Source organism: Dama dama, chromosome 29, assembly GCF_033118175.1.
Source record: "Dama dama isolate Ldn47 chromosome 29, ASM3311817v1, whole genome shotgun sequence".
In the NCBI taxonomy this organism is placed as follows: domain Eukaryota; kingdom Metazoa; phylum Chordata; class Mammalia; order Artiodactyla; family Cervidae; genus Dama; species Dama dama.
Genome location: NC_083709.1, coordinates 69127639 through 69145656, shown reverse-complemented (window position 1 = coordinate 69145656; position 18018 = coordinate 69127639). Strand labels below are relative to the sequence as shown.

The following is an 18018-nucleotide window of genomic DNA, read 5'->3' as shown; positions in this document are numbered from 1 at the left end:
ATGAGTGATGCCTTTTACAGGATAGTCCACTCAAGGAGGAAATGTATGTCACAGTCTTCATTCAAAATGAAAACAGCTTTGGAAAATGTACAGTCGATTCTTGTTATTCACAATGGTTGTTTTATCAAATTGCTGTGAACCCTGAGTTTGTGAACGCTGAACTGTTGCTCCTAGGAGAAATATAGGGCTAGGGTCTTGGGAACCTCTCATCACAAAACTTTTTTGTTAACATAAATCTGCACTGCCCTCACAATAGCCACACATGACTACTGAGCACTTAAAATGTGGTTAGTGTGACCAAGGAACTGAATTTTACATTGTATTCAAATTTTATTAAAGTGACATGCGGCTAGTGGTTATCACACGGACACCACATATCTAGAGAAGAGGGTGGTGTGAAGTCCAGTCTCTGGAGCAGGTACAGGTATAAAATGGGGATGATGCCGTTTACCTCACAGCGTCTGCGGCTTGTGTTTGCATACTGTCCCTCATGTATGTGTGTGTGCCCGCACGGTGACTGGCGCCTGACACTGCTCTGGGTTTGTATGAGTCATTAAACTTGGTTTTACCTTTCTCTGGTAAATGTGCCTGACCCTGGAAAACGGTCACGAAGAACACCAGTACTATCTGTTAAATCTCAGGGTACATCCAGCTCACTGCTTCTGCCCCAGATGGCAACAACGCTAAACATGTTAATAATACGAGGAGTATTTTATGGGTCCGGAAAAGGCTGTCTCCTCTTGCCCTGCTCCCTCCCCACCCCTGTGCCAGGGAAGGGGTGAACCCTAACAATCTTCTCTCTCTCTCCGTCTTGCATCAGAAACTTTTAGAGAAACACAAGTGTCCTCCTTCCTTCTCCTTCGGGAAGGCAATAGCATGGTAAACTACGGAAAAAGCAAGCTTTGTGGCTTGCTGAACAGGTTCACCATGCAGGAAAATGACAGAGAGGAGCAGACGCCAGTCCTTCCCCCTCCTCCGTTTCTACAAACAGCTCGGCATGATTTGGTCTCAAAAAAAAAAAGCTCCCATCAAGGTAATGAATATGCTCAGTGATTTCTTTTATTATTTTGATGATTTGCAGCCGACACAAGACTCACCCGTTTGTGTTGCCTTGCAAGTTTTTCCTTAGCCTCTTCTAGCTCTTTCTGGATCTTGAGAACGTGTTTGTTCATCTTACGAATTGTGGAGTGCAAGATTTCCCAAACAAACAGTCTTAAAGTAATAAGGCATTTGGTTACTGTATGTTAAACTATACTTAAAGAAAATAAGCCCTCTCAATTTTTGTAATCTACACATACTTATTAAGGTCTGATATAGCCTTCTCTTCTTTAGGCAGAATAAGGTATATTTCTCCAGCAACATAATTTTTCTTGTACTATCAATCATGCACACAATCTATCTCTACCCATTAGATTCAGATGAGCTTCCTAAAGGCAATACTGGGGTCCTCGTCATTTATTTATTTCCATCCCCTACTAGACACGCATAGAACGTATGTGTACATAGTCAATGAAATGGCAAACCAGAAAAAAACACCCTAGAAACAAAAATACATTTTTCTCTCTTTTGAATGTAAACACTATGTGTTGTGGTTTTTTTGAAATGGAAACCTAGTCTGAGGATCACTGACATGCTTTATACTAGCACAAACTCAGCCAATTCTCTTGGAACATGTAAGAACCTCATTAGTTGGTAAGAGCTATCAACTGCTGGGCCTTTAGGAATGAGATACTTAAGTCAACTACTTTTTCAAACTACTCAAGTACCAGGGTCACCTGTAGGAGCTTTAAATGTTTGCTGCATAAATATGAGTGTGTTTAAGTAGCTTCTTAACTCCTTTTTATGTCTGTAACATTGTGTCTCCTAACCCCAGGATATACAGCGCAGGAGAGCACTTCCTTCTACAAGTTTAATCTGGATGGTGACAGTTCCAAGTGGAACATAATAAAACAAGGTCTAGAGTGTTAGCAAACAGGGTGAAGCAGCAGAGTGCCTGAACGCTGCCTCGGGCAGCTGGTCAGCAAAGGCCCTGCAGAGGGAGAGCTGCAGACATAAAGCGCTACGGGTTGATGGCTGACAAACTTGAGTGGGCAGTTTTCTGAGATGCTGCACATCTGAGAATGTCCTTCTGTTGCCCTCATTTCTGAGTGCCAGCTTGGCTGGTGTGATCATCTTAGACCACATTCCTTCACCCTAAAGGTTCAGCTTAGTGTCCTAAGCCAATAACAAACACAGTGACGAGGATAAAGGCTGTGATGGATATTTATGTCTTTGCAAGTAATGGGTTCCTTTGTTTCCTATTTTGTATCAACTCCTGTTGTCCTAGTCCTGATCAGGTATAAAGCCTGTGGACTCTGCTTCATGCATAAGAACCAAACTTAAAGTCTCTTTCCTTTAGGGGGAACGAGTCGAGAGAGAATTTTCTGTGTATTACATCTAGGAATTTTATGACTAAGGTGAGACCTCCTCCCCCAGTGGCATTCAGGTACCCGCCAGGCTTTCCTCAATCCCTCCATAATGTGCACTTAATCTACAACGGACTGATTTCTGCTGGTTCCTACTGTGAACTCCTGCCATGTCCCATTGTCTAGTTGAGACCCTGACATACAGCCCGATCTCCCCGCCCAACAGTTTGGACCCTCTGTAAGCGTTTCTACTTTTAAGTCCTAATTCACCTTTTATGTGTGTGTCCCTAAAACACACTGCAACCAGACTGGTTGTGTGTATTTCCATTGTGCAAGAATCTCTGCCGAGTCCAGGCTGGACCACTGTGATACTAGTATGACCTGGTCTGGACCAGAATTTGGAGCTCATGTGTAAGAATTCTGAGAGAATAAGAACTTTGTAAAATAACCCATTTTACCTAGTAAAGTCACGAGACAATTCTGAAGAGAAGATCCAATTTGCTACTGCAGCACAGTCCACAATCTGCGTACGAATCATCTTATCTACCAGAACCGCAATCATCTATGGTCAGAGGAAAGAAGTTATTCAGGGAAGTCACAGTTATATGTAGGCCACAATAATCCCACTGCTAAATAATAGTTAAAATAGGATGGGTGTGAACATTCAGTAGTTATGGAACTGAACAATTTGACCATTAGGTCTCAAGATTTGTTTTCCCTTCTGCTTGGCTCTGGTACTTTTTGTAAGACTACAATAACACAAATAAAGACTGAGCAAAAAGAAACTCTGAAGGCTAATACTTGCAACGTACTGACCAGAGATTTAGTAAGACATCCGTTGTTACCTGGAAGTTACCGACTACAGATGTTTCAGTATTCATTTACATAATAAACTGCTGGCCATAAGCATGCGTTAGTTCAAAAATATCCTGGTTAATAATGTGTCAAAGTTAATCCTAAAGTTTTATCATGAAAAATGTCGTAAATATACTCCAAAACTTATTTTAATGCCTCTTTATAACACATGGTATTAAAATAGTATATTGAGATTTGAGAAATCTGGGGCCTGTTTAAAAATAGAAACTGGATAGACTAAAGAACTATTTCCTACCCAATTGGAGAACCTTCCAAGAAATAAGCATTCTTACTTAAGATGTGTTGAGATATTATAATATCATACCAAATCATAACACTTGCTCTTTAGAGAATGACTCAAACATCATTACTTCCACAACACTAAAATTATAGATTTAAAAACTGTTCGAAGGGCACAGTCAAATTTCATGTTCTACAAACTAAAACAATGATATCAAGTGCCTTCTTTTTATACCTATACAATCAGCATCTCAACATGTCTAATTAGTTTTTACCTGTGGATGGTTCCGCCAGACCTCAAACATGACTCTTAGAACATGTAATTTTCCTTCATCGCTTTCAGCTAGGGTTTTGAAGACTTCATGAAACCTTTTCATGGTTGGTGGGGGTGGGGGCAGAAATAGCACATATAAACTTATTGAGCATCTTAACATTTTCAAAGCTTTACAACGTTACTCAATTTCCAGTGCAGTATAAAATACAAAATAACCAAACATCATTAATCATTGAGGAATATAAAAGGTATGATTAGGAATTCAATTTGTATGGCATTTGTCTCACAATCTTAGGAGAATTACAAAATACTGTCATTAGCCAAGGACTCTAGTTTACTGTGTATTTAAGGACAGATGAGGGCTAAGGAATAGTCTCCTAACACCAGTGTAGTATTCTGCCTGCATCTTCTGTGGGAGCCTTGCAAGTCTCAGAGAGAGACTAGGAAGTTGAGATGGGGTGAGGAATCTAGTTTCTCTGCCTGATTGGGAAGAATATCTATATGTTCGTTCTTCATTTAGACTGTATGATGAGTTAAAAAGTTCTGTCTTTAGATGCCAACCTTTGGGTGGCTCCCAAAAATGCAGCTGGCTCTCAATTCTGCTCACCCTCTTTTTAGGAAGATCCTTGGACAAGGTGGGAACTTTCTGACTGTCCTATGGACCCAGGTTTTTGTTTCTCTAAAGGTTTATGTGAAAAAATGTACACTTTATATATATATGCAAACCACAGACAGGAACCATCGCACTGGGATGGTAGCTACCACAAGCCAGAGCCCACTGTATCAAGTTATATGACGCTATTAAGATCTCTCTATTCAACCATCTTAAGGTAAAAACCACCACACCACTGTATTCACGCAGCAAGGTCTGAAACCCTCAAGAGGGCATGTGTGCTCTGGCCGCACTTACTTTGCAAGAGCGCTGAAGGAGTGGCTGAACGACTTGGCTGCCAAGTGTAGCAGAGTCTGTACAAAGACCTCTATTTTCAGTGGGTTAAAGCTGAATCCTTCATCTGAACAACAGTAGAAAGAGTTAGGAAGATTAAGCAGAGCAATTCTCTGGTCCCTAACCTGTATTGCTAAGCAGATGGCACACTCATATCCAAATACTGAGTCCCACGTTCAAGCAATGTCTCAGCGCACTAACAGACAATAAAAGACCGTCACTGATTAATCGCGTGTCCTCAAAATACAAAACTAAGCATGACCTTAATTCTGAAGTTTTTGGGGATTGTTTCCCAAATTATTCTATATGATCCATTTCTTTTTACAAATACCACACAGATTTCTTTGTTCTTATCTCTCTACATGGGTGGCAAGATAATACAGTAAAAGAAAAAAATACACTAAGCCCTTTACACTTTAGGTCCATGTCCTAAGATGTCTGACAATGTTTATATTTAACATTCTGAATTATACTTTCTAAATATATTCTAACATCATAATACAAACTTCTTAGAAAAATCTAAACAAAATCTCAGTAATAATCTAAACACCATTAATATTTTAAGCCATTTTTCTCTGTGTACAGATCTAACAAAATTTTCCTCCTAAACGGTTACCCCGTTGTCCCAGGAGACTTGATCTGTTTCATTAATTCGTCTTTTTTTGTTTCAGTTATTGTAGTTTCCAAGATGTTTTAATAGATGACAAAGCAAGTCCCTCTCATGGCTTTTTGTCTTATCTTTTGTTGATGATAAACTTATAGTTCAATTTGGAGAGAACACCCAACTTTATAATACACCAAGTCTTCCTATGCAGGAACCTCTCTAAAGTGAAAGCAGGCAGTGTTTCAGTGAACAGTGTGTTCACTTTTATTCACAGTTAAGTGAATACCTGTGCTCTGGGGAATAACTGACAGGCTGTCAGGCTAAACAAATATACTGTACGAGAATTATGTTTTTACTTAAGCCTGACCCATACATAGTTCCATTCAACAAATATTTAATTCCCTTACCATCATCATCATCCTGATTAGGATTAGGGACGTCTTTCAGAATGCTGAAGATTTCATCATTGGTTGCTTTACTTTTAAAGGCAACAGCTAAACAGAGGGCAACCGAATGTCCAGGAAGAGAGTCTAAGCACAGAATGCAAAGAGTTAAATAACTGAAAAACTTTTAAGAAATGACTTTCTTTTAAAATAGAGTACTCTCTATGCTAAGGTCAATATTTATTCTGTGTAAAGATAACCACACATGAAAGTTTCATTCAGTATGTCAATGGCTTTTCACCTGAAATAAGGCCTAATAGGTTTCTTGCCTCAATACTTCCTTAAGAACACGGAGCTAATTGAAATTCAGAGTGTGAGGCAGGTATGGATCTTCCTCGGGAAACACAGCTACAACTCTCCTTTGATGGTCTCCGATCCCTAGGCCTCTGTAAGCTGAAAGGCTGAGAATCTATTTCTCTTTCATTTTGGTCAGTGCGCCTCCTTTCCCTGATACAGTGGAAACTAAGTTTGGGTTTGAGTAAGGTGAAGGCTGCAAACTTAAGACCGACTCTGCTCTTCTCTTTTGCTGAATCCACATACGTGAGTCTGTATGAGCCAGATGCTCGTGTGCTGTGACTCCAGTGTTTACTGTTGGTCCTTACTGTGTACAGTCTGTGCTGACACATACTGCACGGCATCACCAGAGCAATGGGAACTCTACTTTTAATGTAAGGTAGACAAAGAGGTAGCAAAAAAGGCAATTCTGACACAGAATACGAGTTACTAAGCACTTGGAATGAATAAAGTCAGTCCCAACAATTCACATGTGCTCTGTACTTTTCTTGAAAGTGTGAGGGAAAGGGAAGAAAAATCCCCCACCATCAACAAGTCTACATTCTAGGTAAGGAACCAAGATACTCACATAAAAAGTAGCCAGAGAGTAACACAACACTGGCTTGCTAAAGGTTAAGGAAATATTTACAAGAGTGGAGCTCGGGCTAGATCCTGGAGAGAGAACAGGAACCAGAGAACAGAAAGGGATGATGGTACAAACAGGTAAGACCAAGAATGAGAAGCATGGAAAAAACAAAGTGGGCTTGGCTGCAGTCACTTGAGAAGAAGTGACAAATCATAAAGTAGAAACGACAGTTAGGTGGGCCTTAAGTGTTAGGCTGAAGGCTGAGTTATTTCTGTGGGGAAAAAAGAAAGCTCAGTGTTCAACAAAAGTCTGAACTCTTTGATATCAAAGACTGTATCTTATGGTTCTCTGAGCCAGTACAAAGCAGAAATCAAAATGTGGCACTTATAAGTACCGCATCAAGCTTTGCTTTTTGCAGAAAACACAGTGTTCAAGAACAAGGCTGCTCAGTATTTAAGTCTGGGCTTTAGCCCAGAATAGCTTCTTTGAAGCTATTCCCTCATTGTAAAACTGTTGTTAAGAACATACCTATTTCTCAAAAGTTGTTTTAAGGAATAAGGGACACAGTAACATAGGAAATGGAATACTCAGCACTGGAATCGAGTTTTGTTTCAAGGAAAACAGGTGTAGTCTCAAGTGCAGGGGGAGAAGCAGGGGTGCGACATGAGAGCAGGGGAGAGGAGTGAGTCTGAAGCACAATACGGCATATCAATCAGTCCCTTTGATTTACAGTGCAAATCTCAGAAATGACGTGACCAAAAAGTAAGAAAAGTGTGTTTAAGAATTTGCTTCTAGACTAGAGGCTCGCTGCAGGTAAAACATGTAGTCTCCATGTGCATCTATATTCCCACTCCTGTACTGTTAGCAGATGATAAATCAATTCATGTAATCAAAATTGCCATGACAAACACATAGTTTCATTTTAGTAAGTTCTGGCTATAAATTCATCTTGCTATACTTAACAACACTTAAAATGTCATGAAGAAAACATTTTAAACAATATTAAAAACAGTTACAAGACAGTAATAACTAAGTAAATCACAGTAAATGTTTAAAATTATGACAGGGCAAAGAAAACAACAGAGGCTGGTGAGAAATCACCTTTCAAACAGAGAAAATATAAACCCAAAAAAGAGAAATAATTTACTTTCTCCACCTTAGAAAACTGACTTAATACTTGCATTAGTACCTTTGAAAAACAGAGGATTCATTACTTACTGCTACTTTCATCTCCATACTTGTAAATGCAGGTTGGGTTTGCAGGACATAGAGCTGAGAAGGTAGGAGGGACAAAATCTAATATACGCTGATGGTAAGACAACCTACAATATAAATAAAAGCCTCAGAAAATACCGTTCACCAGTCTCATTCTTTGGTAATAGCCAACTTTACTCAGGAGAGCAGCACCCGGCACTCAGCTGACAACCAGGAAGTAAAGGGCAACACGTCGTTTTAACTCCTGCCTGGGCCAGCACACCAGAACCCACGTCTTCTTCAGAACTTCCTGCTTTGTACGGAGATGTGGGCCAGGGGGTCCACAAGCCCGGTGGCCAAGGATGTGAGGTGGTGATGGCAGGGTGTGATGAGGTGGAGGAAACAGTTTGTACGGTTGGAAGATTGGTTATATTGTAGTAGATAAATACTTATCCAGACCATGGGAGACAAGTTCCTTAATGTCTGCCAAGGTATTTAGAAATCATGGCAAAGAGGAAGGCTAGGGAGAAAAATGGTATGTTGGGATGGAACTGGAAAGACACACACATCTAGGTGGATATAAAAACAGATTTGTGTATGTATGGGTACATGTCTGCATAAATATATTCACTATGCTTGTCCATCTAGAGGGCAGAAAACCACTTATACCCAATAGCAATAAACACATCAAGTGTCCAGACCTTGCTACTTAAATACCATGCTCCATAAAAGAAGCTCCTCCTTTTTGAATATGAATAGATGATTCCAGGAAAGGGGCAAGGAAACATAAGAAGAGCCTGGAACATCTGTGCCAGAAATAAGGAAATGCTCAATGAATGGAGGGGGAACATTAAAGGAAGGGAAAAACAGGGACACAGAAGGCACAAGGGACTCGCAGTGGACAAATCGGGGCAAAATCTGAGCATCAGAGTAAGTACCGACAGTGATGAGTGTCACTGAATGAAACAGTCTCTGCTGATACATAAACACAGGAACTAATAGCTAAAAAAGGAAAGCTCTCTCTTACAGGAGAAAGTCAACTAATAAACGTAGACGGAATAATGGAAAAAGGGAATCATCACCTGAGGATCATCACAGTGGTGGCGATAAAAGTACAAGCTGCAGTGGAGATCTGCTCTAAGACCTGAGTGCCACCTCAGGGCATTTCCCACAAAACACCGATCAACTACAAAGGGGGAAAGGGCGAGTTCCAGGCTGAGAAGCCTGACGTGGCCATCTAATCAAGATTAACATCTTCAGTGGTGGACAGTGTGAGACGTGACTCATGAGGATGCACCAAGGCAACAGAGCAAAGGCCCACAGTCTTTAAAACTGACAGTGATGTGAACGAGAAAGAGTAACAGCAGTTCAAGGTGAAGGAATCAGAAGAAAATGACAATTAAATGCTACACATGCTCCTGGATAGAATTCTGGGCCAGAAAGGAAAAAAATATTGTTGGGATGGTTGGCAAAATTTCAGCAGCATCTGTGGATTGTACAAGTGGTATTACTGTATCAGCTCACATCCTGATCTGGAGGGCTGTATTCTCGTCATGGAGAAGTGTTTTTTTGTTTGGGGGAAATATACAACCGACTAGGATCAGACATCATATCTGCAACTTGTTTTCAAAAAGTTCAGAAAAAGACCAATATAAAGGGTAGATATTATACAGAGAGGCTAAAAGGACTAGGCATTAGAACGAATGTAGTAAAATGTTAACTAGGGGATCTAGATGAACATCATACAGAGTTCTATTTTGGCAACTTTCCTAAAATTTGAAATTATTTCAAAGTATATTTGACAAAAATAAACTTTTTGACTTAATTCACATAGAATCCAGATGGCATGGCTGCCCTAATTTTTCAGCATAAATCTGAAAGGGAAGAAAGAAAGGTACTTGGATTTTAATGATATGATATTCTGGACATACATTTGAGAAGGGAAACCTCCCCCACAGAAATGGGAGAACCTAAGCTAAGGAGAAAACACAAAGAACTTACCTCATACATTTTTCTAGAACTTCTCTTACAAACTTTGGTTTGGGACTTTCTGGATCTTGAGTAAGACAATCTGACCTAATGACAAAATACAGTTTTACAAGTTCTTACACATAATCCACATCTGTATCTACCTTGTATTAAGCTGCAAATAGTTCCCTTCTACCTACATTATTTCATTTATATGTATGTATTAAAAAAACTAAATCTTTCAGATCACAAAAAAGATTGTTTTTATATTATAGTTTTAAATATTACTTTTTAAAATGGTAAACTGTAGAGAAAGACAGATATACATAACACTACTTACCAATCTTCCCAGCTCCAACGGAATTGGAAGTTACTTAGATGATGGGAAAACCAATTAATAAACCTACACAAAGAAGTGGGGGGGGGGGGGGATGGAAAAGGATGAAAGGTTGCAGTTTATAATAGGAATTCACATAATTCTTCAGACAAATAAGACCCTATTTTCACCCTACCTACAGCTGTTACTTTCTTCTGCCACCTACCCCTCTCTGTGCAAATCCTGCAACTCATCTTCTACTTCAAAAAAAAACAGTACCCATCTCACTCCTCCTAACAGTGCTATCCTTTTCAAGAGAATAACAGGTACAACTCAAGTGCCTGTTTTATATCACGAACCTTCTATGTGTTTATATTATATAATTTAATTCTTGCAGTAACTGCTGAGGGATGTATTATTCCATATAACTGACAATGAAACTCCATGAGGTGCAAAAAAAGATTAAAAACATTTTATAAACGCAAGAGCAAAAGCACAGTCTTTCATTATCATACCATGCCCTTTTTACCACAAACAACGAAACATACCATCAAAGCCCCTTTTTCTCTTAAAGACACCCCTGATCTCTCCAACTAGATAGGGATCACTTTAGTATACTATATCATGCTGTGAAATTTGTAAGAGCCCAGTAAATACTTGCTGAATGAATGGCATAGTTGGAATGCCCAGAGCAACTGGCAGTTTATTAATTAGACTGGGAAAAACCTCAGCAGACACCTTAAAGCACATCATTTATGTCCCTATAATTTCAATCATTAAAACTACTCAAGATAATAGGTCAACACACAGGACAGCCTTTTCTGATAGTTTTCAAATATTGCATTTGAACAATGGACATGACAGATTATGGAAAATATTCACTATCTGTTCTAAGCTAATTTGGGAAAGTGACAGTAAGAGAGCATATTAGCTAACAGGCAGTAAGATCTCACCCAAAAGACAACAGGGGCATGCCAATTAACACAGCCATAAAAATCCAATACGGTCTTTTGTATAAACTCAGTCTTGAAGTTGTAGTTATAGAGAAGCTAATTGTTTTAAAAACAGACACTATCTATAAACAAATACATAATATATAAACATAATAAATATATAGGATTAGACTCTGCTTCTACATATGAATTAGCATAGAGCCTATTTTAAAAGCTTACCTACCTAATTACAGAGGGAAAGCGTAACCATACCAAAGCACCAAATAAGCAATGAAATTAAAGAAAACTTCAGCATGGGTATTATTTCATATTGAAAATTAAGACTAGAAAGTGAAATGCTATATTACAACAAGTATGAGCTTTATTATATACAGGATTATTTGGAGGAGGCAAGAAAGAAAAACCAACTTGGAAATTCTTAAGAGGGCAAATATTTTTCTGATCAAACACTTTTATAAAGTACAGGGAGTAGAAGCTGCTAACACTCTACAGAAATAAGGCAGGGACTTCCCTGGTCGTCCAGTGGCTAAGACTCCATGCTCCCAACGTACGGGACGTGGGTTTGATTCCTGGTCAGGGAACTGGATCTCACCTGCAGCAGCTAAGACCGACCGCAGGCAAATATTAAAAAAAAAAAAGTGGCGGGGGGGTGGGGTGGGGAATACTATACCTGTCTACACATGTAGTATTCATTGTGTCCAAACGCATATATAACATTTCAGTTGCCTGTGCAAGCTGTGAATTTCAGGATAAGGAAAACTATACTCTCTTTGAAAATAATCTGTGATAGAAAAAATGAATAACATTTCCTAGAAGTCTATGTAATGACTAGTAATTCTTTTCAAGTAACTGATCTTAGAGGTATCAATGATATACAATATACCTGACCTATACACACCTGTGAAATCAAGATAATAAACATTTACATCACCTCCAAAATTGCCACATTCTCCTTATAATCCATCCTCCCTTCTTCCCATTTATGCCTCCAAGCAAATATTGGTCTGTTGTCACTACATTATTTGCATTTTCTAGGATTCTGTGTAAATGGTATCATATACTATGAATTCATATTTGTTTGGCATGTTTTATTCAACATATATTTTGCAATTCACTCATGTTGATGCCTGCATTGAAAATCTATTTTGTTTTTTTTTTTAACCTGAGTAGTATTCCATTGTATAATTGTAACAAAATTTGCTTATCCATTCATGTATTGATGGGATATTTGGACGGTTTCCAGTTTTGGGTTGTTACACATAAAGTTATAAACATTAATACTCTTGGGTAAACAGTCAAAGAGTGGCTGATTGTATGGTATATGTGATTTTTAACTTTTAAAGAAATGCCAAACTCTTTTCATGAAGTGATTTAAACCCACCAGCAGAAATATTTAATAATCTTGTAAAGCCAGGCCAAACAGAGTATGTTTAAAAACAAAAGAAAGGATACAACTTGGGGTAGAGAGCCAGGCTGAAGTTTGCACAGTTCAATGAGAAGCGTTGTGTACATCACATCGATATGAGGCGGTGCTGGAAGTTGAAACAGCTCTGCAAAGATCACCTACAAGGGAATCACGAGTCAGCAACTCAATTTGACAGCTATCCATGCACTTCTACTATTTAGAAAGACCTCAGTGTTCTAAATTCTATGATATTCATAATTTTAAAAAGTAACTTTTTAACCTTAAAAACTATGCTTTCTAATACACAAAGATCTATGACTGAATACCGTAATGAAGATTTCTTTATCTCTGTAACTCAATCAATAAGAATATGCAAAAATTAATGCTTAGCTGATATTTCCAGAGAATTAAATTTCAACTTTGAAAGTATCAGAGTTAATTCAGGGAGGTACAGTTTACTAGGGACTCACAGAGCCATCAGAGTTTCAGCTCTACAAGAAATAAGAGCCCTTTGTAGACTCTGAGGATGGGATCAGAAGACAGCTGAGTCATTCTGCAGTTACTACCTTTCTGGTAGTCCAAGACATTTTGGCCATGCTCTTGTTCAGAAACTTGTTTTCATCCTCCATATATAATTTGTGGGCCACATACCTAGACTTCTAAAGCCTAGTTTGCATTCCTCCTCCTCACTCCTATCTCCCACACTTTTGTATGAATTTCTATACATTTTGCAATTTTAAAATGTGACTTAAGTTTTGCACTTCAGTTGACATGTCAATGAGTGAAATCCATTAGCCTAAGCATGCTCTCAAGTTTTGTAAAGATAGAACAGATGCACTATACCACTGTTCACACTGGTATAGTATGAATACAAAGTGAATTAAATAATACACTGTAATTATGTTCATGTTGAGCGTTTTAACATAAAGGAATAATGTATTTGACAGTTTGACTCGTGTCAAGTGAAAATACTGTTTTTTGGGAAATAAATTTCTATAAGGTGTTCAACGGTACTAATATCCTCCTCTGTATGACTTACATGGAAAAAAAGCATTATCTATTTTTTTCACTTCCAAAACAATTGACTCTTTTGATTTCTAAAAATAAATAAGGATTCGTATTTCCCTACTCTTGTGATACAGGAAATAATATACTAGTCCAGAGTATGCTAGTAGTGAGAAACCAGATAAACACAGTTAAAAATGGGTTATCTGCCTAAAGAATATTATAAAGTATTTAAGCCGCTTATACATATGTTCCCTGGAGAAGGAAATAGCAACCCACTTCAGTATTCCTGCTTGGAAGATTCCATGCACAGAGGAGGCCTGGAAGGCTACAGTCCATGGGGTCACTGAGGGGGACACAGCAGGGCACACAGACATGCGTGCATGCACACGTCTGTTACATGGACAAGGTACCGCTAGAGTTGGAGGTAACTCACAGTATCACGGATAACTACCCCTGAATGAAGACATCCTATATAAATAAATTACAGGCAACTCAAAACTCTGTTTGCTTGCTGGGCTTAACCTCCTCTCTCCTCTTTACTAACATGGTTAACAGAGCTCCAAAACTGAGAGCAGCTTCCTCTTTTCGCTGTTAGTTTTCATTGTCTGACAAGCAGCAAGAACAGTAACAAAAGGCCAGAAGCAGATTACACTTCACAGTCAACAGAAAGCCCCTGAGACTGTGAAACCAGCTCCATCTGGAATGCATACCTCAACTATGTGGTAGTTCAAGGGGATCTTGTTCTTCCCAGGATAACTCACTAGCTGCGCGGCGCTGTAAAAAGTGTAATTTAAGTTTAGTGAGCAGACACAGATACATGAAAAACCAAACAAGCAGTCTCAAACACAGTGCGTGTGGGTACAGAGGGATATTCTCTGAGATGTTCTGGATTTCAGCTACTTCACCTAACTACAGCACGAGTTGTTTTTTCTACCTTAAGGGAAACTCCTTAATGTATATCCAAAACTCCTTGAAAGATCAGAAAGAATGTAAATAATAGTAAGGAATACATTCAGATCTACTAACTTAAAAAGTTCTATATGGTAGACCATCCCCAAAATGCTATATCCCTTTCTGTCTTAAAATCCAAACTGAAACTTTGCAAGGTTTTAGAAAACATTAAAAATAAACTTTTCCAAAGCTTGATGTCTAACTGCTAGGAAACAGAGCAAAACCATTAGTGTTCATTTATTCCTGCAACATTCATCCCCAAAATAGCTTTTGTCACTCAAGTTAATTTATCCAGAACATACGGCAAATATCCACATAAAAGAGCAGGCGTCATAGGCATAACACTAGAAAGCACTGCAGTGCCATAGAGCGTCCAGAGAAGCACTGTCTGGAGGTGACGCCGCCAGGAAGCAAGCCCAGTGTTTCTGAAATTGGTCTTAGTGAGACGGAAACCAGGAAGAGAAAAGACTTTCTTACTCTTAACATAGATTTTGCTCTTTCTAAATCAAGATTGCTACTTTTTCACCACACTAGTAAAAGTACCATGAAAAGCATCTTACCAAGTTTTCCTTTCCTTCCAATGGGACTTAATGATGCAGTGAAGATTCTCTTCTATTACAAATCTTTCCACTGAATGACTCCCTGGCATTACAGGACCCTGGAACCAAAACAACAGCTATATACTACAGACCCAGACAAAATATTTTTCATTTATTTAACGAAACATATGAGAGCTTATTATGTTCCAGATACTTTTTATATTGGATGCTGAGGATAAAAGTTCACAAGCATGAAAGCTCTGTATTTCAACAAATTTTATTTCTGTGTTCACCTACCTATAAGAGAACTAGAATATCAGTTATAGTTTTTCTTCTTCTACCTGACACTATTATCTCTGCCCACCTCAAGTCTTAAATGAAGCAAACTATTATTAGCCCTTGATTTATGTTTTTCAACAATGAGAATGGATTACTTCCATAAAAAACATGGAGAGGGGGCTTCCATGGCGGCTTGATGGTACAGAATCCAGCTGCCCATGCACGGGACATGCGTTGGAGCCCTGATTCGGGAAGATCCCACGTGCCGCAGAGCAACTGAGACCACGACGACTGTTGCACACCACAGCTACCGCGCCCGAACCCTAGAGCCCAGGAGCGGCAACAACTGAGTCTTGTGCTGCAACTGCTGGACCCCGCGTGCCCCAGAGCCTGTGCTCCGCAACGGGAGAAGCCCCTGCAATGTGAAGCCCAGCACTGTGACACAGAGGAGCCCCCACTTACCGCAACAAGATCATGCACAGCCAAAAATAAAATAAATTAAAAAATAAAACCAGAGGGGAAAAAAACAGATGGAGGGGTGAAAACTTTATTTAAAATGCTATGTAGACATTAAAAAATCACATATATGTTGAAAGGTATCCACACCGTTTTGTTTTTAAAAAAGATTAAAGAACATTATCTATGTATTGTTTAATTTTAAAAAATATGCATAGCAAACAGGTTCAATGAGTTTATTCTTATTTACTTTTTTAGTCACCACTGTAGACTCTTAATGGTGACTTTTACTTTACTTTATAATTTCTAATTAAAAAACTTTTTTTTGAAAGACCAGAACTAAACAACCAAATCCTCTTAAGATATCTTGTATATTTATGCTCTTCTGGCAAGGATGATGGGCACATCACAGAGGCAATACCAATTACAAACAGTACAGGAGAGGCAGATTTTGAGGTCCTATTCTAATGTTCCCTTTGCACAAATAAATACTAATCACAAAGATTCTAACAGTCTTACTGTAAAGTAGACTTTCAATTACATATACCTAATTAGACCATTACCTAAAGTTGACTAAAAGCATTTTATTATATATGGAATACTGCAAGTGGGTAGCAAGCTGATAATTCTATATTTATAACTGATTACCCTGGGTTGGGAAGATCCCCTGGAAATGGCAACCCAATCCAGTATTCTTGCCTGAAGAATTCCATGGACAGATGAGCCTGGCAGGGCTACAGTCCATGGGGGTGCAGAGAGTCAGACATGACTTGAGCAACTAACACTAACTAACCCATTACCCAACAACCATTTACTCTAAAGAGTATACATACACTAAAATTTCACTGATCAAAATCAACTCTCCATAGAGTAGAAGAGAGAAGGCGGGGAAAGAAAACTCAAACTTGACCTTAGGTGGTAACACGGGCTCTTATGCCAGTGGCCCTCACCCGCGGGCAGTTCTGCCCCTAAGGGAACGTCTGGTGATCTCTGGAAACATTTCTGGCTGTCACAACTGACACGCCACTGGCACCTATGTATTGGCACCTAGAAGGTAGAGGCCAGGGAGAATTCTAGGCATCCTACGATTCATAGGACAGCCTCACACCTAAGGATTCCCCGGCCCAAAACATCAGCTGTGCTGAGGTTGAGGAACCCTGCTCTATGCTGATTGGATCACATAAGCAACAGGTGTGAGAGCGCCTTGCAGGCTGCAGTCCACGAGGCCATGAAGAGCCAGACACGACTACACCACCACCAGCACAGGGCGAGTTTCCATTCAGAACCAATCCAGGGTCACTATGCTTGCCGCTTGGGTGTTCAAGTTAACACGGTCATTTAAACACAAAGGCATGAAGCAAAGCACAGTTAAAATGTACATTTTTATACTAAATGTTATTGTCAAAGTTATACATTTTTTAGACTGCTAAAGTATAAAGGCTACCAACAACTTGACCTCATAATAAAAAATATATTTATACAAATATATTTAAATATATTTAAATAAATGATATATAAATATATTTATAAATATATATATTTATAATTATATAAAATATAATTTATATTTATAACTTATAAATATATTTATATTTATATAAATATATATTATATATAAATGTATATTTATATTTAAAATATGAGCACTTACCATGTGTCATATATCATTCTATATACCTTATGTGTGTATATTAATAACTTAATCCTCATTACAACTTTGTGAGAACTTTGTGAGCTATATCCTAATTATTATTCTATTTAGGAAACTAAGGTAAATAACTCACTTAAGATCACACAGTTGGGATATGCCTGAATTGGGATTAAAACCCAAACCAACGTGGCTCTTAAACCTACACTTTTCAATTGTACACCATGCTGTCTCTTCGTTTATATAAGCTAAATATGATTTCTTGCATATTGAGGTGATACCATTCGCTGAATTAGACGTTAACTTCCCTGCCACTGACCCTCTCAGACAATAAACGACTCAAAATTAAAATGTCCCACAGGTATAATTCTAACAAGATGAAACCAGAAGTACAACATAGCACAGGCCCTTTGAGAGAACGCTTTGCCGGTCACGCACGTACCTCGGGATCATCCGTGTAGTCAAACATTCTGAAGATGACCCTCGGCATCGGGTACGCCGAGTCCTCGGTGTGAGGCGGCGGCGTGAAGGGAGGCAGGTTGTGCTGCAGGGCTTCACACAGGATGCTGTCAAAGGCAAGATAAGGTCTTAGGATGTGCCGCTCCTGCCAGCGATCCTTTTTCAATTTCTGAATCTGGGCCCAGAGGCAATCTAAATACTAAAGACAGATTGATT

At 38.8% G+C, this 18018-nt stretch overlaps 1 protein-coding gene across 2 annotated transcripts in view; it reads right to left on the bottom strand.

The window, feature by feature from the left end:
* The window catches only part of NCBP1 (nuclear cap binding protein subunit 1), a 37633-nt gene that overhangs the window by 4719 nt on the left and 14896 nt on the right, over positions 1-18018 (bottom strand). The window contains exons 8-20 of one of the 2 annotated variants that reach the window (XM_061132627.1): positions 17786-18001; positions 14982-15079; positions 14181-14244; positions 12510-12620; positions 11728-11792; positions 10129-10191; positions 9822-9896; positions 7845-7948; positions 5732-5854; positions 4685-4787; positions 3776-3869; positions 2864-2967; positions 1098-1212 (exon numbers count right to left, since the gene is read on the bottom strand). In XM_061132627.1, coding sequence (XP_060988610.1) covers positions 1098-1212; positions 2864-2967; positions 3776-3869; positions 4685-4787; positions 5732-5854; positions 7845-7948; positions 9822-9896; positions 10129-10191; positions 11728-11792; positions 12510-12620; positions 14181-14244; positions 14982-15079; positions 17786-18001 — 1335 coding nt within the window. The remainder of the gene's footprint in view (positions 1-1097; positions 1213-2863; positions 2968-3775; positions 3870-4684; positions 4788-5731; positions 5855-7844; positions 7949-9821; positions 9897-10128; positions 10192-11727; positions 11793-12509; positions 12621-14180; positions 14245-14981; positions 15080-17785; positions 18002-18018) is intronic. The other variant, XM_061132628.1, reaches the window with a different exon arrangement.